The 24,584-nt window shown below is 44.1% G+C and overlaps 1 protein-coding gene across 2 annotated transcripts; it reads right to left on the bottom strand.

Moving 5' to 3' along the window:
• Positions 1–445: 445 nt before the first annotated feature.
• On the bottom strand, positions 446–9,976 carry stk35l (serine/threonine kinase 35, like). Of its 2 annotated transcripts, XR_009654596.1 has the most exons (3): positions 9,389–9,976; positions 5,549–6,347; positions 446–3,131 (listed from the first exon to the last, which is right to left on the bottom strand). XR_009654596.1 is itself a non-coding variant. In XM_060920182.1 (2 exons), exons 1-2 carry the CDS (start codon positions 9,888–9,890, stop codon positions 5,623–5,625), a joined length of 1,227 nt encoding a protein of 408 aa, XP_060776165.1. In that variant the 5' UTR covers positions 9,891–9,976; the 3' UTR covers positions 5,185–5,622. The 2 variants fall into 2 exon arrangements, 1 of the variants encoding a protein (XP_060776165.1); XM_060920182.1 differs by lacking the exon at positions 446–3,131 and having other exon boundaries at positions 5,185–6,347.
• Positions 9,977–24,584: the final 14,608 nt, after the last annotated feature.

Here is a 24,584-nt window from a genome sequence, read left to right as displayed (position 1 = left end):
CTAGGCTAAAAACCCATCTCTACTCCTTGGCTTTTCCCTAACAATCAGCTTATCATTATTATAATAGTTTTATTTTATTTTTTTTTCCTTTTTGATCATTTGTCTTTTAATACTGACTCTGTACAGCACTTTGGTCAGTGTATGCTGTTTAAATGTGCTATACAAATTAAACTTACTAATTGTCATTTCAGGTCCAGCGTTCCTGTATACGGTTCTTCTCTTCAGGTTTGTTTGTATTTTACGTTTATGAAAGAGAGAGAGAGTAAACCCTCAGTGTGTTCAGCAGAAGGACAAGAACAATTACATACCACCGCTTTAATGTCTTTCCAAACCATTATTCAGTTTCAATGAAGCAAAATTAGTTTTCTTTCATGTAAATGATTTATTGGAAGAAAATGCCACAAGCACAAAGAAATAAAAAGTGAATAATTCACTCTAGATGGAAAAAAAAAGAGGAAAGTGCAATTGTTAAGAGAAAGAGCGACAGAACAGGAAAAAGAGGAGGAAGTCTGATTATCATTATACTCCAATAATATCAATCAAATCAATGACGAGTCAGGAATGAGTGTGTATTAAATAACAGAATATTCTAGAAAATAAAAACAAACCATCACTTCCTGTTTGTCTCTTTCTCTAAAAAACAGTGTGATGAGATTAACATTGTTTATTTAACACAAATGTTAAACAATAATAAATAAACATCACCTCAAAAAACCCTGCTGTACACATTTACACGTCCCTCACACCCACAGCACACTTACTCTTTCATTAGGTTTAAAAAACGAAAGAGGAGAAAAAAAAAAAAAAACCACACATTTGGTGCCATGAAAAAAATCCCACAAAAATCTCTCTGAGGTATCAAAGTTTCAACAGCAGCATCCAAACAACCTGCAGCCACCAACAAGGAAGGAAGGAAGGAAGGAATCTTAACCAGCGTGTTAACTTCAGTGTGTAAAACGTCAGCAAGAATCACGTTTCTGTGAAAACGTGAAGTGGGTTTGTTTTCATTTTTAAATACCCAAGAACTGCGAGGTAGAAGCGCGCACACACACACACACACACACACACACACAGCGTTTGGATTTACATGGTTTAAAAGGTGCAGAGTTAAAACAATAACACAACTATCACAAAAAGCTAGTGTTTGATTTTCACAGTTCAGCAATGAAAAAAAAAAAGAGGAAAAAACAATTATTTCAGTGGGAAACGTTAAGGAACAAGTTCCTAAAAAGACAGCAGGCAGGGGAAAAAAAAAAAAAAAAAAAGTGTGTGTGTTTACACATCAAGGCAGAGGCCATTTTCCACTTTATTTTTTCTGCTCAGGTTTAATGTTACAGCGCCCCCTAAGGGTCATGTTGGGGAGCATTTAGCTACTTTTTCCATTTCCTCAAAGTAAGACATGCGCAAAAGTAGCCATTTTAGAAGAAAGAAAGAAAGAAAGAAAGAAAGAAAGAAAGAAAGAAAGAAAGAAAGAAAGAAAGAAAGAAAGAAAGACAAACAAACCAAAAAGCCACTGCGATCCTTACCATGACTCTTATGGGGCTCTGTACTTTGTCTCATGTCCAGCGTTTTCATTACAGTTAAACTCCGCCCTGTTTCACATTTAATGCGTCAGTATTGAATATTTCTGGCGTTAACTTTACTTCGGTTTTTCCTGCGAGATGTTAGCAGCTGGGTGCAGTGACCGGGGGGGGTGGGGGGGTCCGTTCTCAAACATGTCAGGTTTCACCGTTGGGTCCAAAAAAAAAAAAAAAACACATTTTCTTTCCTCACTCAACTGTTTTAATGTTTTATAAACCAGAGGTCCAGTGTAGAGATAATGGAGACGTTGAAGGACTCAAAGTCCCAGAATGCAACGCAGCTACACGATGCAGCATTACGACAGATATTGGGCGAGTTAGTGAGCCATGAGATAGCGTTATGAGCATGAAAGCTGAAGTTTCAGAAGCTGAGCTGTTTGAGTAGACTGTACAGACGAGGAGGGAGAGAGCTAAAGCACCGCCGCATCACTCTTCAAGTTATACAAGCCTGTTTACACCATTTTAAAAAAATAATATATATAAAATATACTAAGCAGTAAATGAGATAGTATCTCAATTATGACGAAGCTTTAATTATGAGATGACCATTAGATACCAAGTCATAATGACATACAAAATCAATTACGAGATACTGTCTCATAGCTGAGGCCGTAATTGACAGAGTATCTTATAATTGAGGTCTTCTCATAATAACTGCAGTCATAATTGACTCTCATTATGACCTACTCAGTTATCATTATGAGACAGTATCTCATAACTTAGTAGCTTATAACTGAGGTCTTAAGTCATAATGAGATACCCGGTTATAATTGAGATAGTATCTCATAATGATAACGGAGTAAGTAATTGTGAGATAGCAAGTCGAGATACTCAGTTATGAGATGGCAAGTCATAATTAAGGGACCGCAAGTAATTGAGGTACTCCGTTATAACGATGAGATCGAATCTCTAGGACTTCAGTTATAATGAGATAAGACCTCAATAATAAGATGCTGTCATATTGAGATTATTATAATGAGTTCCTCAGTAATTATGAGAACCCTCCTCATTATTATTATTATGGTGGAAACAGGCTTCTCTATTACACAGAGACAAAGTGAAGACTAAATCATCACCAGCACAGCACCGTGGGTAACGCAGGAGACCGCTAACCGGAGTGGACACTGAAGGCAAACTGAAGTAACCATGGTAACACCGAGAGGTCAGTTTTTACTACAAAAGCGAACACTGTTATGAGATTAAATGAAGTAATGATCCGGAACATTCTCCTTTGTGTAACTGTGTGTGAAAATGATCAGGTCCGAAGGAGTTGGGATGCAAGGCACAGAAACGGCAAGGTGTGAAGTGTGTGAAGGGGAAAGAAAACAAACAAAAGATTAAAAACCCCAAAACATTCAGCTGTGTTTGAGATCAGAAGCTCCGACAGCAGACGGGGAACAACACTAGCAACCTTTGGCTTCTACAGAACACTGTGCAAATAAAGAGATAAAACCCAAAGCAGCAGAGGAGAGCGCAGGAGTCCTCAGGAGTCTGCAGCGGGTCGTCTGTGACACGCCCGCTCACAAACACGGGGTCCTGAAGAACAGCAGCCTGGAGACACAAACACACCAGGGTTAATAAATCACACGCGGGTTTCTGTCCCGTCTCTCCACTGCATCGGGACGGTGAGAGATTAGAATATGGATGGGAATTATCACATTTCTCTGCACGCACGCACGCACGCACACACACACACACACACACACACACACACACCTGAAAAACACTGCAGTTTCCCTTTAACAGTGTCAGTGCTGTAAAATCCCTGCTGTCGTGCTGTGATTGCTGTCCAATCAGATTAAAGTCCATTCAGAATATGATTACATCAGCACACGGACACACACACACACACACACACACACACACGGAGCTGTAGAATGTGCAGAGTCATTAACAGCAGTAACGCGGCTTACTGCACTCACTCTCCACCCGTCTGCCTCTCCACCCGTCTGCCTCCCTACCCGTCTGCCTCTCCACCCGTCTGCCTCTCCACCCGTCTGCCTCTCCACCCGTCTGCCTCCCTACCCGTCTGCCTCTCCACCCGTCTGCCTCCCTACCCGTCTGCCTCCCTACCCGTCTGCCTCCCTACCCGTCTGCCTCTCCACCCGTCTGCCTCCCTACCCGTCTGCCTCCCTACCCGTCTGCCTCTCCACCCGTCTGCCTCCCTACCCGTCTGCCTCTCCACCCGTCTGCCTCCCTACCCGTCTGCCTCCCTACCCGTCTGCCTCTCCACCCGTCTGCCTCCCTACCCGTCTGCCTCTCCACCCGTCTGCCTCCCTACCCGTTGCCTCTCCACCCGTCTGCCTCCCTACCCGTCTGCCTCTCCACCCGTCTGCCTCCCTACCCGTCTGCCTCTCCACCCGTCTGCCTCCCTACCCGTCTGCCTCTCCACCCGTCTGCCTCCCTACCCGTCTGCCTCTCCACCCGTCTGCCTCCCTACCCGTCTGCCTCTCCACCCGTCTGCCTCCCTACCCGTCTGCCTCTCCACCCGTCTGCCTCCCTACCCGTCTGCCTCTCCACCCGTCTGCCTCCCTAACCGTCTGCCTCTCCACCCGTCTGCCTCCCTAACCGTCTGCCTCTCCACCCGTCTGCCTCCCTAACCGTCTGCCTCTCCACCCGTCTGCCTCCCTAACCGTCTGCCTCTCCACCCGTCTGCCTCCCTAACCGTCTGCCTCTCCACCCGTCTGCCTCCCTAACCGTCTGCCTCTCCACCCGTCTGCCTCCCTAACCGTCTGCCTCTCCACCCGTCTGCCTCCCTAACCGTCTGCCTCTCCACCCGTCTGCCTCCGTAACCGTCTGCCTCTCCACCCGTCTGCCTCCCTAACCGTCTGCCTCTCCACCCGTCTGCCTCCCTAACCGTCTGCCTCTCCACCCGTCTGCCTCCCTAACCGTCTGCCTCTCCACCCGTCTGCCTCTCCACCCGTCTGCCTCCCTACCCGTCTGCCTCTCCACCCGTCTGCCTCCCTACCCGTCTGCCTCCCTAACCGTCTGCCTCTCCACCCGTCTGCCTCCCTAACCGTCTGCCTCTCCACCCGTCTGCCTCCCTACCCGTCTGCCTCCCTACCCGTCTGCCTGTCTGTCCCTCTGGGCTTTAAACCATGAAAATAGAAGTTGTTTCTTTTTTCCACTTTGTACTTGTTTATGTTTCCAGGCAACAAAACTCTGAGCATCACATCAGGAGCCCGAGAACACAAGCAACAGAATAAAGTTCTTTAAAATGGCGTGAAAGATCAGGACTGACCAGTTTGTTCCTGCGACAGCAGAGCGTGTGTGTGTGTGTGTGGGGGGGGGGGGGCAACTGGAACCTTCTCATTAGTACCGAGAGGCAGACGAGTGCAGGGAAGCGAGAGATAAACGGGATCAGTTGCACAACACCTCGGCCCCATTAGACAAAAACACACACACACACACACACGGGTGTACGAGTACAAACACCCAGAGCTCATGTTCGAGAACTGTAACTCCTTCCTGAACACCTCCACATCTTCATCCTCAATAAAAATATCTACAACCCATGAATATGCAAATAGGAACCGGGCTCATGCCCCTCCTCCCAGCTGTTTCCACGGCTAACTGCAAGTAAACTCCCGCCCATCGCTCCTCCTCATTTTCTCACAGATTTATTGAGGCAAACAATTAGGAATTCGCTTCAATGTTGCCATGACAACCGTCATGGACTCACTGCTAATCTTAGCCAAGTTAAACAGCGAGCTAGCTTAGCATGCAGATTCCACAACTGGAGTTAAAAAGTTGAAAACACGATTGTTCTTTCCTTGTAATTTGAATACTGGGCGTGACTGAACTGTGACATCACAAACCGAGTACATAAGCAGCCCCGCCCCGAATCAGACTAATACAAAATACATGGAGAATATTTTTTAACACTGAAGACAAACTGGATCCCAGCAAGCAAATCAACGAACATTCAAGAGACATGAGAACAAAAACACAGATTTCTGAAGACATACCTGTGTGTGTGTGTGTGTGCGCGCGCGCGTGTGTGAGAGAGAGAAAGAGAAAGAAAGAAAAAAAGTGTGCGAGTTCATCCAGCACAGATGACGCGCGTGATTCTGCTGTGGAGCTCCTGAGCGTCGGGTCGGTCCTGCGGGTTCACCGCGAGCATGTCCTGCAGGAGTTTGCGGAGAGCGGAGGACATGTGCGAGCGGCGCCGCTGTGGGATGCTCAGAACCATCTTGGGGTTCTCGAGCAGCGCCTCGCCAACGGGTACAATGTCAGCGCCCTGGCGTACGTACGTCCCAAGCTGCTCGCGCTTCGACTCGCCGTCGATGAAGGTGATCCGCTCGATCATGGCCCAGATGATGATGCCCAGGGCGAAGATGTCCGCCTTGGCCGTGTAGTGCCCCTCCCACACCTCGGGCGCCATGTAGAAGTCCGACCCGCACGCCGATGACAGCCAGAACTTGTTGACGTTGACGCCGTGTTTGTTTTTGTCCTCCGTGTCGGCGCAGCCTCGGGAGCCGGACGTTAGTCCCGCGCACACTTTACTCAGCCCAAAGTCGGCCACCTTCAGCACCGGCGCTCCCGAACGCTCCGAGATCAGGATGTTGTCCGGCTTCAGGTCTCGGTGTACGATGTTGTTCTGGTGTAGGAAGGCCACGGCGCTGCTCAGCTGCTGCATGAAGCTGGCGTTGGTGTGAGGGTCGGGCTGCCGGGACAGCACGAAGTGGTTCAGATCGCCTCCCTCACAGAACTCCATCACGAACCACAGGTAGCACGGCTCCTCGGGACTCGACAGCACACGCTCACCTGCCGACACAGGAACAGTTATCAGGGGCGCGGCATAACGACGCCGGACTTTCAGCATATTCAGATGATAACAGCGATCCAGATTCGTACCGGACGGTCGATTAACGCATGATGAAAGAACAGAAGGTTTACGGGACGCTGTTATGACACGTCCACTTTTTAAAGTAAAAAACAAAAATAAAATTAACAAGAAGTTCCAGCACGAGCATTTAACACTCAGTTTTAATTTACTCTTTACATTTTACTGTTTCTATGTTTGGTCAGTAGATTTAAATATCAATTTATTTATAAATAAAAGCAACACTATCGGAGACGGACTTGGTCCTGATTTCTTCAAGTGACTCAAAATATCAGACAGGATTCCTGGTCAAACCACACACACAGTTTAAAAAAGTAATAATTCTGTTTTAATTAATCCGACAAACATTCAAATCATTCTTGGCGTTAAGGAGAATCTCAGAGAGAGAGAGAGAGAGAGAGAGATCACATGAAAGCCGAACACCTGGGCACAGAGAGAAAGAGAACGGTAGAAGTAGTGATCCGGTATCCAGATGTTTATCCCCCAGTGGTTTATCCCCATGTTTCATTAGGAATAAAGTTGATCAAACATGTCCATGATGGATCGTTCGAGATTTAAAGTGAACCGCATTTTTAAAGTCAAGTTTTTGACTGGATTTCTCATTTGACTCCTATAAACTAACTTCAAGTAGCTGAAGAAACTCCGATTCGCTCGCTGAATCAAATCAGCGGTTTGCAGGTTTAAACCTGCGCCACTCGACAGAGCAGTTTCTTCCACAGGACACCGTAAAGATGCGATCGTCATTCTCAGAAACATGCGACGGTTTGCTGGTAATTTGGTGCGATGTCGAATTCTCATCGTCAGTAGGGTCGTTCTTCAGTCACAGGAAAAACGTGGAAAATTTTTGTTTGTTTTTAAGTTGTCATCAGTTGCTCACGATATCTTACCATATATATCACGATATATCAAGTTAAACGATGTCTTTAAATGTATTGTAAGCAGAGGGCGCGAGTACGTTTGGCACCAAAATTATTCAATCAATGAGTCTTGAGACGAGGCCATGGAGACGTAATTAGCGGCTTGCAGCGTCTGTAGCAGAGCGCACTGAAGCAGAGCGCCTAACTTCTAGTGTGCATGCCCTGAGTAACTGGAAGCACCATTTGTAAATAAAAACGTTTTTGGTTGGAACACGTTGCAAGCATGAATTTCCGTCGATTTCTGGCATGAAACATGCTTTAAATCAAGTGAAAATTGATGACAACCTGCTACAGAACCGGGAGATATGCATGAAATGTGTCATATATGGGATTTTCAAGTGAGTAAACGATGTCGTATCGTACCCCTGAAAATCGTGCATGATCTGAGTATCGCAAGCTGTGAGCACAGCCCTATCCATTATTACTGTTGTTGCTTCAATCTTCACGCCAAGGTTTATACAAACACAGCGACGTAACTGTTGTATACAGCGACATAAATGGCGTGGCTCCTCTTAGCACCCCGAGTTATGAAAACGCAAACTGGTTCTCAGCTGGCTCGCAAGTTGAACGAGTTGTGCACCAGCGCCAGCACTGGAACTGATTTGGTGGAAAAGGGGTATGTTATACACTACCGTTCAAAAGTTTGGGGTCACCCAGACAATTTTGTGTTTTCCATGAAAAGTCACACTTTTATTTCCCACCATAAGTTGTAAAATGAATAGAAAATATAGTCGAGACATTTTTCTGGCCATTTTGAGCATTTAATCGACCCCACAAATGTGATGCTCCAGAAACTCAATCTGCTCAAAGGAAGGTCAGTTTTATAGCTTCTCTAAAGAGCTCAACTGTTTTCAGCTGTGCTAACATGATTGTACAAGGGTTTTCTAATCATCCATTAGCCTTCTGAGGCAATGAGCAAACACATTGTACCATTAGAACACTGGAGTGAGAGTTGCTGGAAATGGGCCTCTATACACCTATGGAGATATTGCACCAAAAACCAGACATTTGCAGCTAGAATAGTCATTTAGCACATTAGCAATGTATAGAGTGGATTTCTGATTAGTTTAAAGTGATCTTCGTTGAAAAGAACAGTGCTTTTCTTTCAAAAATAAGGACATTTCAAAGTGACCCCAAACTTTTGAACGGTAGTGTAGCTGCAGGTTCTTTTTTCCACCAGAGCAGTTCCAGGGCTGGTTCGGGGCCAGTGCTTAGTTTGGAACCGGGTTTTCTGTTTCCACTGACAAAGAACTGGCTCTGGGGCCAGAAAAACCGGTTCCAGGCTAGCACCAACTCTCTGCTGGGCCAGAGGAAAGAACCGCTTACGTCAGCCGGGGGGTCGGAGTTGTTAAGACCAACAACAATAACAAGGCCGCGAAAGATCGCCATTTTTAAGCGACGAGAAGCAGCAGCTGTACAAACGCTAAGCCATCCATTATTATTATTGTTACAATGTTCGCGCCAAGGTTTATGCAAACGCAGTGACGTTACTGACGTATACAGTGACGTAATGACGTATACAGCGACGTAATGACGTGGCTCCACATAGCACCCCGAGCTATGGAAAAGCAAACTGGTTCTCAGCTGTCTCGCAAGTTGAACGAGTTGTGAACCAGCACCAGACCTGGAACTGATTTGGTGGAAAAGGAGTAGGACACACACACACACACACACACATTTTAAAATGGACTACTGTACCTTTAAGAACACGCCCCTGTCCCTGGAAACGATCCGTTACTATAGAAACGATAACGATAAATATTAAAGCTGCTGTTAGAGGTTAGAGTTCTAGCCCAGGACGAGTTTTTGAAGCTTCCTTTGAGGCTTTAACTGCTGCTTCATCACAGGATTTGCTAAATGAGGAACTCCAAGCGTGAGATTTAAAATAAATAAACGAACAGTAAAGAGGAATCACGATGCACTTCCGGGTCAAGGCTGGTGTTCGTATTAGCCCCGCCCCGTTTCCGAAACTGTTGCATAACATACAGGACAGAATACAGCAGGGGACAGACAGACAGACAGAGTTTGTGGGCGGTGCTGCTGACCTTTGAGCGAGGTCTCCACCAGGCGCAGGTACTGCCTGGAGCGCTTATTGCCGTGGCTCATCTTCTGCGCCATGCCGTTCCTCTGCAGCACGCACTCCTCCAGCTGCACCACGTTCTCATGCCGCTTCTCCAGGCTGGTCAGCGCCCAGAACTCCGCCAGCGCCAGCTCCACGTTCTCGGGCGCGTCGCAGCGCAGCTTCTTAACGGCCACCACAGTGCCGGAGCTCCGCGCCACCGCCTCGTACACCACGCCGTAGCTGCCGCGGCCCACCTCCCGCACCAGGCTGTACCGCGGCGCCGACACCTTCTGCTCCAGCCGGCCGCTTCCCTCCTCCTCCTCCTCTTCTTCTCCTCCCTCTCGCTCTCCTTCCTCCATGGCGTCGCTGTGAACGCGGACATTCCCGGAGCTCACAGAGCGCAGGACCGGGCCGCGGCCTCCGCCTCCCTCCGAGCGCTTACACGCCCTGATCATCCGCCTTCTCGGTCTCTCCCCAGCCTCCATCACATCCCCGGCGCCATCCGCTCCTCAGCCGCGCTCTGTGGAGGCTCACACACTGACGCGCAAAGCGGCCGCCATGTTGGGACTCAACAAGCCGCGTCACTGCGCGCATGCGCTCTCTCTTCCCCGAGTGGAGTCGGACCGTACCATTATTCCTCAGTAAGAGGGGAGAGTGGATATGGAAGCTCTTCAGCTTTTTTTTTTTAATTATTATTTAATTTCATTTTATTTTTATCTTGATGTGGGTAATTTCAGCGACAAAATTTCCCTGTTGCTAAATATTTTCAGAGAAATATTGCTTGGAAAACTCGATGACTTACATTTTAATCGAACCTTCCGGCTCATTTGCATACCAAAATGTGGTACAATGACGAAGCAACATTTTGAGAAGGACAGTACAGCACTGAAAACATCTCATTATCTCATCTCATCTCATTATCTCATCTCATCTCATTATCTCATCTCATTATCTGTAGCCGCTTTATCCTGTTCTACAGGGTCGCAGGCGAGCTGGAGCCTATCCCAGCTGACTACGGGCGAAAGGCGGGGTTCACCCTGGACAAGTCGCCAGGTCATCACAGGGCTGACACATAGACACAGACAACCATTCACATTCACACCTACGCTCAATTTAGAGTCACCAGTTAACCTAACCTGCATGTCTTTGGACTGTGGGGGAAACCGGAGCACCCGGAGGAAACCCACGCGGACACGGGGAGAACATGCAAACTCCACACAGAAAGGCCCTCGCCGGCCACGGGGCTCGAACCCAGGACCTTCTTGCTGTGAGGTGACAGCGCTAACCACTACACCACCGTGCTGCCCCCGCCAAGAATCCTTTAAAAAAATCCAGGATCCAGAAGGTGATCCGGATCACCACCAAAATTTAATGGAGTGTTATTTGTGCCCAGTCACACCTCTGGAAAAAAAATTCAGAGCAATCCGTTCATAACTTTTTCCGTAATGTTGCTAACAGACAAACCACAAACAAACCAACGCTACCAAAAACATAACCTCCTTGGCGGAGGTAAATATTGTCTGGCTTTGTTTCGTGGTCTATCAGATATATTCCATTCAGCGAGCACGATACTGAACGAGTCGAAGATAAGGGACTGAATAGAATATATCTGACAGACCATGAAAAAAGCCTATTATTATACTACATTCCTTTTGGGTGTTCAACACGTCTTTCTCTTTCAAAATTCTTCCATATTTAACAAAGCAAACCTGGTAGCCATGCATTGCTTGTTTACAAATTGTCACAGTCACTCGCTAGCACAGAAGTTTTACATCTCTGACATGTGATGTCATGTTGTCTTGACAACCGTGCAATATCATAAACCATATTCAGCACTCATTCTCTATTGGGTAGAGTGATGTAATACATGTAGGATAAGCAATATGCTAACAATATTGCATGCTATCAAACCCACCCATCCATTATCCATAACTGCTTATCCTGTCCAGTGTCACAGGTGAGCTGGAGCTTATCCAAGCTGACTATGGGTGAGAAGTGGGGTACACCCTGGACAAGTCACCGGATCATTGCAGGGCTGACACAGAGACAAACAACCATTCGGACTCAATTTAGAGCCACCAATTAGCCTAACCTGCATGTCTTTGGGCTGTCGGGGAAACCAGAGCACCCGAAGGAAACCCACACAGACACATGCAAACTCCACACAAAAAGGCCCTCGCCAGCCGCTGGGCTCAAACCCAGGACCTTGTTGCTGTGAGGCGACAGTGCTAACCACTACAACCACTGTGCCGCCCCATGCTATCAATCCAAATTAATGAAATAGAACACGTTTTTATTCCATGGAAAAAGTGTCCTGTATGTACAGTGGTGCATGAAAGTTTGTGAACCCTTTAGAATTTTCTATATTTCTGCATAAATATGACCTAAAACATCATCAGATTTTCACACAAGTCCTAAAAGTAGATAAAGAGAACCCAGTTAAACAAATGAGACAAAAATATTATACTTGGTCATTTATTTATTGAGGAAAATGATCCAATATTACATATCTGTCAGTGCCAAAAGTATGTGAACCTCTAGGATTAGCAGTTAATTTGAAGGTGAAATTAGAGTCAGGTGTTTTCAATCAGTGGGATGACAATCAGGTGTGAGTGGGCACCCTGTTTTATTTAAAGAACAGGGATCTATCAAAGTCTGATCTTCACAACACGTGTTTGTGGAAGTGTATCATGGCACGAACAAAGGAGATTTCTGAGGACCTCAGAAAAAGTGTTGTTGATGCTCATCAGGCTGGAAAAGGTTATAAAACCATCTCTAAAGAGTTTGGACTCCACCAATCCACAGTCAGACAGCTTGTATATAAATGGAGGAAATTCAAGACCATTGTTACCCTCCCCAGGAGTGGTCGGCCAACAAAGATCACTCCAAGAGCAAGGCATGTAATAGTCGGCAAGGTCACAAAGGACCCCAGGGTAACTTCTAAGCAACTGAAGGCCTCTCCCACATTGGCTAATGTTAATGTTCATGAGTCCACCATCAGGAAAACACAACAACAATGGTGTGCATGGCAGGGTTGCAAGGAGAAAGCCACTGCTCTCCAAAAAGAACATTGCTGCTCATCTGCAGTTTGCTAAAGATCAGGTGGACAAGCCAGAAGGCTTTTGGAAAAATGTTTTGTGGATGGATGAGACCAAAATAGAATGTTTTGATTTAAATGAGAAGCGTTATGTTTGGAGAAAGGAAAACACTGCATTCCAGCATAAGAACCTTATCCCATCTGTGAAACATGGCGGTGGTAGTATCATGGTTTGGGCCTGTTTTGCTGCATCTGGGCCAGGACGGCTTGCCATCATTGATGGAACAATGAATTCTGAATTATACCAGCGAATTCTAAAGGAAAATGTCAGGACATCTGTCCATGAACTGAATCTCAAGAGAAGGTGGATCATGCAGCAAGACAACGACCCTAAGCACACAAGTTGTTCTACCAAAGAATGGTTAAAGAGGGATAAAGTTAATGTTTTGGAATGGCCAAGTCAAAGTCCTGACCTTAATCCAATGGAAATGTTGTGGAAGGACCTGAAGCGAGCAGTTCATGTGAGGAAACCCACCAACATCCCAGAGTTGAAGCTGTTCTGTACGGAGGAACGGGCTAAAATTCCTCCAAGCCGGTGTGCAGGACTGATCAACAGTTACCACAAACGTTTAGTTGCAGTTATTGCTACACAAGGGGGTCACACCAGATACTGAAAGCAAAGGTTCACATACTTTTGCCACTCACAGGTGTGTAATATTGGATCATTTTCCTCAATAAATAAATGACCAAGTATAATATTTTTGTCTCATTTGTTTAACTGGGTTCTCTTTATCTACTTTTAGGACTTGTGTGAAAATCTGATGATGTTTTAGGTCATATTTATACAGAAATATAGAAAATTCTAAAGGGTTCACAAACTTTCAAGCACCACTGTATCATAATACATGATAACTTTGTTTATTCACAGCACTACAAAACATTGCTGTATATTTACATTTTAATGACATTCTTTCATTTCTATTCAGAATACAGATTAAATCAAGGAATCTCACTTTTATTGCTGATCAGTGATTGGTCAGGAGGAACAATGGTGAAAATTTGCATATCAAAGTATCAAAACTAAACAGAATTTTTTTTATCATTTTATTTTTTGTTTATTCATTTTCGGAGCACTCCATTATCTGAAACTTACCTAATTTGAAGATATACTTAAGCTCCACCCACTTCACAATCACACGATTTCATGAAAAGCTTGTTTATTCATTTATGCAGCTCTGGAAAAAAAAATAAAAGAGACCACTGCAAAATTATCAGTTTCTCTGGTTTTACTATTTATAGGTATGCGTTTGAGGAACATGAACATTTTTCTTCTATTCCATGAGCTACTGACAACATTTCAACCAAATTCCACATCCCCATATTCTCAGTTAGCGCATTTAATTGCAAAAAAAATGACAACTGGTCACAATAACAAAACAGATGAAGTGTTTTCAGATCTTGCATAATACATAGAAATCAAGATCATATTCAATTTTATCCAACACAATACTAATGTTTGAACTGAAGATGAGTTCAGAAATCAATATTTGGTGGAATAACCCTGACATTTAATCACAACGTCCCTCTGTTTTGGCATGCTCTCCACCAGTCTTTACAGTGCTCTTGGGTAACTCTATGGTACAAAAATTCAATCAACTGAGCTTTGTTTGATGGCTTGTGACTATCCACCTTCCTCTTGATCATATTCTAGAGGTTTTCACTGGATTTCAGGTCTGGAGATTGGGTTGCCCATGATAGGGTCTTGATCTTGTGGTCCTCCATCCACACCTTGATTGACCTGGCTGTGTGGCATGAAGCACTGTCCTGCTAGAAAACCCGATCCTCAGAGTTAGGGAACATTGTCAGTGCAGAAGGAAGCAAGTTTTCTTCAAGGATAACCTTGTACATGGCTTGATGGCTCATGTGTCCTCACAAACAAAAACCTGCCCCATTCCAGCCTTGCTGAAGCACCTCCAGATCATCACTGATCCTCCACCAAATTTCACAGTGGGTGTGAGACACTGTGGCTTCTATAAATCTCCAGATCTCCGTCTAACCATTAGATGACCAGGTGATGGGAAAAGCTGAAAATTGGACTCATCAGAGAAGATGACCTTACTCCAGTCCACTACAATCCAATCCTTATGGTCTTTAGCAAACCTCAGCCTGGCTCTTCTTTGCTTCTCAGTGATGAAGGGCTTTTTTCTAGCTTTGCATAACTTCAACCCTGCCTGGAGGAGCCTGTTTTGAACTGTCCTTGCCATTTCTCATTCTTTCTGTAGGTCACTTGATGTCATCCTATGGTTGTTGAGTGACATTCAAAGGAGTTGGCGATCATCCCGGTCAGTGGAGAGTCGTTTTCACCCTCTGCCAGTCTGTAACTTTGTTGTCCCCAGTGTCTGCTGCTTGTCCTTGTTCTTATGAACTGCTGCCTTTGAAATTTTGAGGATGGAAGCAACCTGATACTCACTGTATCCCTCTGCCAGTAAAGCCAGAATTGAACCTTTCTTTTTCTGACTCAAAACTTTTCTTTTTAACTATTTTGGCATGATGAATAGATATTTTTGTATTTCAGTTAAATTTAAGGTCCTACTAGCACTGTTTTTGCCATCCAAAACTGGGCCTATTGAGGTATTTCACCTGACGTCACAGGGTCACGTGACGCCCCGGTGTCCGCCATTTTGAAGGTCAAGCTAGCTAATGTCAACAACATAGTAGCTAATATGTTACTGTAGCAATGTTTATGTTCAGTCATTTGGATGACTGTTAAAACCTTTCAGTCTCAAGTTTTTCCTTTACTGTATTTACTAGTTTACTGTAATTATGATCCAGCAGCTATTTACACTGGATCCAGTGTAAATAGCTGCCGGAGCGCGCTCCGGCTTGCTCCCCCTCAAATTAAGCAGCACGCTCCGGCTTGCTCCTGGGGTGATCCTGCCGGATCATAATTACAGTAAACTAGTAAATACAGTAAAGGAAAAACTTGAGACTGAAAGGTTTTAACAGTCATCCAAATGACTGAACGTAAACATTGCTACAGTAACATACTAGCTACTATGTTGTTGACATTAGCTAGTGCTAACAGCTAGCTGCTAGTACACTGCTACAACACAGACACCGACCCTAATAATACAGTTCTTGGTCATTGCCTGATAACAGCAAATTTATAACGGGCCATGTCTCAACAGACTAAGAAGTTATTTCAATGACATTTAATAACATTTTGTTTATCCTGAGGACCGAAAGTAAATGAAAATGTGAACAAACCTTAGCTGTAATAAGATGGCGACCACCGGCTCCAGGGACGACCCGCTGATGTAGGCATGTTACCCAGCCTGACACAAAATATTTGTAGGCATCCAAACTCTTATACGCTTTCAGATCAATACCTGTGTATGGCGATGGGTTTTTAACGACATAGGTATACAGATCATGTGGGCCGAAGTCAGGCAAAGACGAGGGCTTCGTGTACTTCCGTACGTCAGTGAACAATCCTGGTGGAAGCAGGTAAACGTCGTTCTCTAAGCCTGCTAACCTCAATTTTTGCAAATACCTCTCCCTCTGCTCGCCCTGTAAATGCCCTACATCGCTGGATAGCGAAGGTGTTTTCTGCATCTCGCTCCTTTTTCTTTTATGTTTTTCATTTGTCGCCTTCCTCGCATTCAAACTGATTCGAGCCGTGACGTCCAAAATGGCAGCCTAACGATGCATCACATGACTTGGTCACGTGGGTGAAAAACCTCAGTTGCAAAAGGATAGTGATGACCACAGCAGCGGTATTTACACTTTTCCTTGTTAAGTAAGATTTGGTTCAGGTGATCACATCATCAGTGCCTCATTAAGTAAAATGAGGTGTGTTTGTGTTGGAATTCCAGCACAGACACTGAAACAAAATGGCTGCCATACACAGAGGTACTGATTTAAGAAAAAAATTGAAGTGGTCTTTTAATTTTTTCCAGATATAGGACTGTATGGTTTGGCTTCCAGACTCTCAGACCATCAGTCGCTCTTCAGATGCAGGAGGAGTGTAATTGTGATGAAACACTTCTTTCAAACACCATAAGGACTGGACTGTCAGCTTATGAAAAAAAATCTAAGAAAAAACTAAGCTTGAATTAACTTAATCTGTTGATTGAAAATATATTTCTGAATAATTTCAAAATTATTGGCACCCCTGCATTTAGTAACTTTTTTCTTCACCAAGGGTGCCAATAATTTTGATGTTGCACCAACAGACTCATGTAAGTTTATGAAGTGCCTTATCTGTAAATGTTCCTCATTAAACTGTTATTTTGTACATTTTAAAAGAAGGTATATTAAATACATTTACTACTAAACCTTGGATCTCAGGTATCTTTTGTTTGTCATTGGAAAAAGTATTATTTGGCATGTTCACTTCAACGCTGAAGAGATATACTTGTACAAATAAATAAAAAACACCATACAAAAAAATTAAATGCATTTTATTAGAAATGTAAAACAAGGGCTAGTTTCATTTTTATTACATAAAATGAATATTGTATAATAACTAGTAACACTGTAATGAGACTATAATGAGACTTCACTGGTGTTAATAAATCTAATTAATTACAAGTTAGTAATAATTCCAGGATGTTAAGTGCTGCATTTTTGATTGCAAGAAAAGATGCATCTTGTTAAAATATGTCAATAGAAAAATAATAGAATTAAGTTATGGAATAAAAGAAAACCTGAAAACACTAAAGTGCATAAAAACACTGAAATGAACATGAAGAGAGATGAATAAAATATTTATTTCTGAAACTATGAATGAATTTCTCCTCTGTTCCTCTCGAGGGCTGCACTGAGATTAAATTACATCACATCCACTAATCTCTACGTAAAATATATTCAATATTAAGATAAAAGATTTTAATATATATTTTAAAATTATATATTAGTTCTAAATGGTAAGATACCTCGTTGATGTGACGCAGTACCTTGAATGGCCCAATGTAACGTGGCTGAAGTTTTCTACAGGTGTTGGGTTCTCTGAGGTTTCTTGTGGCCACCCATACTCTGTCACCCAGGGAAAAGTTTGGATTGTATCCTCTATGTTTGTCTGCATATTCTTTATACTTTTTATATATTGATTGTTTCCTGATGTTGGTGCACCTCCTCCCATACTGTCTGGCTGCATGCGAACCAGTCTTCCACAGCTTGTACCTGTCTTGGCCTATCATCCCCAGGGAACAAGGGCAGTTGATAGCCAGAGTATACACTGAAATGGTGTTAATTGGATTGCAGAATATCTGAGGGAGTTTTGTACATGCTTGGCTCATGGAAGGAAACGTGCCTAGTCCCCCTGGTTACACATGCAGAAGAGCCTCAGGAAACAGATGATTTCCTGGTTGGCTCTTTCTACTTGGCCGTTCGATTGTGGATGGTAGCCAGATGTGAGGCTCACTGATACCCCTAATCTTTCCATGAAGCAAGTCCAAAAACATGAAATGAAGTGAGAACCCCAGTCACTGACTATATCTTTGGGGATGCCATAGTATCTAAATACTTGCTGGAAGAGTAGTTCTGCTGTTTGGGACACTGTGCCAGGTAAAGGGATGAGCTTAAGAGTTTTAGAGAAGCGGTCGATAGTTATCATTGTCGTATTACCTTGTGAGGGAGGGAGGTCTGTGATGAAGTTAATGACTATGTGGGACCAGGGTCTCTGAGGAATAGGGAGGGGTTCTAGGAATCTTTGCTTGGGCACAAACAGAACATAAGGCAATGAACTGGTTAATCTCAGTGAGCATGTTCTCCCACCAGTACTTATTCCTCAGCATTTGATGAATACGCTGGCTGTCAGGGTGTTCTGTGGCGGGAGACACGTGGGCCCATGTGATGAGTCCGCCTCGAAGATGCTTAGGCACATAGAATAGGCCAGGTGGGAGGTTAACGGGGAGAGTTTGAGGTTGAGAATTCCTTATCTCTCTGTCTAGGTCCCAGGTGATGGATTATAGAAAACATCGGGATGGGAGAATGGGGTGGGTGACAGAATCTTGATGAGAAGGCCCAAAGGTTCGAGATAGGGCATCTGCTTTGGTATTCTTGGAGCTGGGGCAAAATGAAATTGTGAAATTGAAGCATGTAAAAAAAGAGTGCCCACCTGGCCTAATGAAGATTTAACCTCTTGGCTTTCTTGAGATATTCAAGCTTATCACTGACCACAAGAACCTTGAAATTCAAGGTTCTTGTGGTCAGTGATAATTATGAGTGGGTGAGTGGCTCCCTCTAGCCAGTTTCACCACTCTTCGAGGGCTAGTTTAATGGTGAGCAGCTCTTTGTTGCCAACATCCTAGTTTTTTCTCTCTCTTTTTTTGTGTGTAGTTTCATGTTTGTTTGAGTGTTTTTGTACGCTGGTTGTGGTGTAGCTCTGGACCCAGTTTTGGGCATCGGTTCCCTCCAGGCCTTGGTTTGCCATGGGTGATGCCTGTGCTCCTAGCTATGGACTGCAGTGAGCTCGTTGCTCATTTTAACAACGTGGTTGTCCAGAGATCTGTGCTTGGTTTTCCAAGCGATGTTGCTCAGTGGCGTCACGGCGGCTGTGCAGGCGGTTTGGGATGTACTGGCGCTCTGCGTGGTGGTGCTTCTGTGCTCGTTTTGTGGATCCATGGTGTGGTGTTCCGAGTGATGTTGCCGCCGCCGGCGCGGCGACTGTGCTGGCGGCGTGTGACTTGTTTTCGTGTGCCTTTTGGTGGGACTGTGGCTACTACACCACTGGAATGACATCCTGGCCTCTATTTGGTGGACTTTATTTATTTATTTATTTGTTCGTTCCCTATAATTGTAAAGCAACCTTGGGTTTTGAGAAAGGCGCAATATACAACCCCGATTCCAAAAAAGTTGGGACAAAGTACAAATTGTAAATAAAAACGGAATGCAATAATTTACAAATCTCAAAAACTGATATTGTATTCACAATAGAACATAAACAACATATCAAACGTCGAAAGTGAGACATTTTGAAATTTCATGACAGCAACACATCTCAAAAAAGTTGGGACAGGGGCAATAAGAGGCTGGAAAAGTTAAAGGTACAAAAAAGGAACAGCTGGAGGACCAAATTGCAACTCATTAGGTCAATTGGCAATAGGTCATTAACATGACTGGGTATAAAAAGAGCATCATGGAGTGGCAGCGGCTCTCAGAAGTAAAGATGGGAAGAGGATCACCAATCCCCCTAATTCTGCGCCGACAAATAGTGGAGCAATATCAGAAAGGAGTTCGACAGTGTAAAATTGCAAAGAGTTTGAACATATCATCTACAGTGCATAATATCATCAAAAGATTCAGAGAGAGAATCTGGAAGAATCTCTGTGCGTAAGGGTCAAGGCCGGAAAACCATACTGGGTGCCCGTGATCTTCGGGCCCTTAGATGGCACTGCATCACACACAGGCATGCTTCTGTATTGGAAATCACAAAATGGGCTCAGGAATATTTCCAGAGAACATTATCTGTGAACACAATTCACCGTGCCATCAGCCGTTGCCAGCTAAAACTCTATAGTTCAAAGAAGAAGCCGTATCTAAACATGATCCAGAAGCGCAGACGTCTTCTCTGGGCCAAGGCTCATTTAAAATGGACTGTGGCAAAGTGGAAAACTGTTCTGTGGTCAGACGAATCAAAATTTGAAGTTCTTTATGGAAATCAGGGACGCCGTGTCATTCGGACTAAAGAGGAGAAGGACGACCCGAGTTGTTATCAGCGCTCAGTTCAGAAGCCTGCATCTCTGATGGTATGGGGTTGCATTAGTGCGTGTGGCATGGGCAGCTTACACATCTGGAAAGACACCATCAATGCTGAAAGGTATATCCAGGTTCTAGAGCAACATATGCTCCCATCCAGACGACGTCTCTTTCAGGGAAGACCTTGCATTTTCCAACGTGACAATGCCAAACCACATACTGCATCAATTACAGCATCATGGCTGTCGCGGCAACCTGCTGCAAGGAGTGTCTGAACGCAGGCTCACATGATTGACAGCTACCTCCGCCACTCCCTGCTACGCTGAATCGCAGTGCTACGCTGCCAGCGCACGGCTTGATGGCACACTGCACTGAACAGGTGAAGCCAATCAGAACGCTAATTAGGAGGGCAGCGGTCATTCTAGAACAATAGGCAGAGTTGGCGTTCAGTTTGTAACGAAGCAGCAGCACAGCAGTTGCAAAGAGAATTCGCTACTAACACAAACCTTACAGCACATCGGGGAAAAAAGGATGAAAAAGGCTACCGGTAAGCCCACTGAACTATATGCAAACGCTGCACTCGCAGTAATCCGTGGGCATGAGAAATGTTTGTTTCTTATAGCTTGCTGGTAGTTGCTAACGTGTCCTTCGTTTCATTACATTAGTTTAATTTCATCAGTTTCCTTTCTCAGTGGCGTGCAGTAAAATATCTTCAGTTAAAAAGCACAAACTGCCTGTTAAAGGGCTAATGGTTAAAATGGTTAGAAGTAAATGGTTCTTAGTTTAGAACTGGTTTTCTGTTCATTTATGTTTGTTCAGCAACATATTGCCTGAATGATTAAAAATGGTTAAAATATACTCAACTTACCTTATACATAAATATTTATATAATGTTGCCTAATTAACTTGGGCTTTGTTGTAGAAAAATAGGCATTTATTCATACATTTATTTTTATGTTTGTATGTTTAAAGGTTTTTCACCTTCTACTTCTACTCCTACTTCTGGTTCCACTTCTGCTTCTACTTTTACCTTTTCTTCTGGAAAAACCCGACTATATGCAATTCTACTACAACGTCAGCTCCACTGAAAACCAATAAAATACAAGACGAGTGGAATCCTGTGTCCGAGTCCTTCCCTTTCAAGTGTGGGAAACCCATGATGCTTATATACACTTGACAGTGAAAAACCGATGCACCAGTGGATACTGACGACTGCCAGACAACTGCCAGTGAATCACCGCCTAACCAGTGCATCATACCGCTGACCAGTGACCAAGAAGCAAGACTCCACTCATGCCACAACCCAATAGAAAGGGAAGACACTTCACCTGGGGGCCTGGAGGATAAAACTTGAAGTCACCTGAAAAAAAAGAAATAAAATGGCGAAGTCATTAGAAGAACTGAAAATAGAGCGAACCACAGCCAAAAGACTTTTCTCCCGTCTTGCTAACTGCATTATAAGAACACACTCAGAGATGACTGTGGAGGAGTTAAAGCAAAACTTCAGCAAGCTTACAGCAGAAAGCTCAAGACTCATGGAGGCGAACGAAGAGATTGAGGCCGCCTACATGGCAGAAGCAGACGCAGCCACTGTAGAGGACCTGGGCACCAAGAAAAAAGCCGACCTGGAGAAGATAGAGGCATACTGTAAGCAGAGGACTAAAGAAGCAAAGCTCCTAATTCAACAAAAACTCTGGGAATCATATGGGGAAAAAGAGCTGCCCCTTGCCCTACACATTGCTGAAGCTGACTGCAAGAACGTCTCCTCTGCCCAGCTCGACGTGACTCTGGAGGCATATGAGTTCATGCTGAAGCACTTTGAGACGTTGGTGCTGAAGGCAAAAGAAGCGCACTGTGACTGGTACCGCTGGGCTCCCACTGCAGAGCAAAGAGACTTTGATCACCGCATGGCAGAGCTCGAAGTGCAACTTCCCCAGCTGGTGTCATGCAAGGCTGCCTTCATCAAAGCTGCAAAAATCAAGACAGACTCTGAAGAGCCCACTGTCCACCGTACAGCTCCAGTGCCAGCAATAAAGCTGAAAGCCACAGCCCTTCCAAAGTTTGCTGGCAACCAGCAAAGTTACAACAGGTGGAAGAAGGAGTGGGAAGCTCTACAGAAGCAGGGTGAACCGACAGGGTCTAGAGAGGTCAAGAAATTCCAGCTGCTCGACAGCATCGATGAGAAGGTGGCCGGAAACCTACACCTGTCGACCTACAGCTCCTTAAATGAAATCTTCAGAGTTCTGGATAACCGATTTGGGAACCAAGCCAACATCGCTCTCGAGATCATTGAAGATCTACAAGCAACTCCTCCAGTCAAAGCCGGCCAGCCAAGAAGAGTCATCGAGCTCATCCAAACAGTGGAAAAAGCTCTCTACGACTTAAATGAACTGGACAATGCCGAGGCCATAAAGAACCCCATTGTGACCAAATCCATTGAGGGCAGGCTTCCAGAAACCTTAAAGAAAGACTGGCTCACCTATGCTGCTGACGTGAGTAATGCTGTGGACCATCACAACCGCTTTGACAAGCTGCTGGCTTACCTAAAGTCACAGGAAGCCATATATGAGCAACTTGACCAGCTGAAAGATGGCGTTGAACCTGCCAAGGACAAGACCAAGTTCCTGAAGCAAGCCAGAACAAAAGCAACCAACAGCCCGGCAGTGTCATCCAACAGTGACGCAGCAGGCTGCATTGTCTGTGGTGACCCAAAGCACAGAAGAAAACTTTACTTCTGCAGAAAGTTTAGAACCAACCTAAAGCCATCGGAGAAGAGGGATGCAGCACAGCAACTCGGTGCCTGCAAAAGATGCCTCGAAGTCCACACTGGTGAAAGCTGCAAGAAAACCACTTACCTGTGCAGGAATCCAGAATGCAAAGACCAACACCACTTCCTCCTCTGTCCAGTTGCCAGACCCCAGTCCCAAAGAACACCCAAGTTCAGTCCAGTGAGGGCTGAGGGCAGAAGACTCACTGACACCCAGGAGCAGTTCCTCTCCAAACTCACACCAGAGCTGGCACAGCAGTGCCGAGATGCCTGCAACATAGCGTCCAGGGCATTCAACTCCAGTGCTGCTGAGAGAGGTCTTCTAGATGAACACTGCCTCACTGAGTACCCAGTCATCCTAATGCTCCTCAATGTCACTGCCAATGACGGACAGAGTGTCGGGACCCTCATCGACCTGGCATCAGACACAAACTACATAATGCACAAAGCTGCAAACAAGTTGAACCTGAGAAGTGAAGACGTTATGCTGGAGGTTCATGGCGTTGGAGGGATGAAGGTGTCTGTTGCAACCAGGGGTTAAATTGGGCCGGGGCTGTCCGGGGCTGAGCCCCGGCACATAAGCTCGGAGCAGATGGCATATGATCATGCACACATCAAAAGCAACAAACCCTTTTCACGATTTTCAGTTCTGAATAATTAAATATCGTTTTATTAATCAATAAACCCATGACTTTTATGAGATAGATCATAGTTTTCCTGATAACAAGACGACCTGTCAAAGCTATTTAGAACAGAACTTGCGATCAGAGATTCTGGTTTCTGGAACACTGCGTGGGTTGCCAATTCCGCTTTTTATAAGCGACTTTGGGGTTTCTTTTTTTTGTGAGCTCGCTTTAAAAAAAAAATCAGAAGTCGTGGTTTGCGGGTTTTTGGGCTTGTGTTTCAGCGTTGTGACTTGTTTATAATTTTCTCCGTACACCGTCTCCCCTTTTACCTGCATACGATCCTAATCCATCGGGATTTAATGAAGTAGCTAGCCTATCTTGTTTACTATGCATAAATTCTGCTTTCGTTGCTTATCAGAATTTTTTCTGGAAGTGATAGTGCGCTACAAAATAGTCACATACTTCTACTGCTGTTACAACTACTACTAATAATATTAACAATACAGTGAACATAATCATTATCATATTTTTTATTATTAAAAACAAAATGTCAAATAATACTGAAGAAGGGAAAAAAATAATACTGATCTAAATATGTTGTGTTTTTATTTTTAGACAGTATGTGTTTAGCAAAACACACTAAAAATAAAAACACAACATATTTAGATCAGTATTATTTTTTCCCCTCTTCAGTATTATTTGATATTTTGTTTTTAATAATAAAAAATATGATAATGATTATGTTCACTGTATTGTTAATATTATTAGTGTTTTATTATTTATTGTTAATATTTAATCTAATGTTAATTTATTATTATTTATTGTTAATATTATTAGTGTATTATTAGTGTAATTATTATTGTTATTATTATGTATTCAATTATTTATTTGGCATGTGGTGCTTTTTGTATTGTCTAGAACATACATAAGATGAGCATATTATAGCAGCAAAATAGAAGCACAATCATTTGAATGCAGCAAAACTTTTGCTGCATTCAAATGATTGTGCTTCTATTTTGCTGCTATAATATGCTCATCTTATGTATGT

Source organism: Neoarius graeffei, chromosome 4 (genome assembly GCF_027579695.1).
Source record: "Neoarius graeffei isolate fNeoGra1 chromosome 4, fNeoGra1.pri, whole genome shotgun sequence".
Lineage (NCBI taxonomy): Eukaryota > Metazoa > Chordata > Actinopteri > Siluriformes > Ariidae > Neoarius > Neoarius graeffei.
Note: the sequence above shows the minus strand (reverse complement) of the source record. Positions and strands in the feature narration are given on the sequence as shown.

What these genes read in the sequence shown, in the direction of transcription:
- stk35l (XM_060920182.1), bottom strand. Translation starts at nt 9,890, where the DNA reads ATGGAGGCTGGGGAGAGACCGAGAAGGCGGATGATCAGGGCGTGTAAG. An exon ending in GGTGGAGACCTCGCTCAAAG is followed by an intron (nt 6,348 to 9,388) that starts GTCAGCAGCACC and finishes CTGTGTCGGCAG; the next exon opens with GTGAGCGTGTGCTGTCGAGT.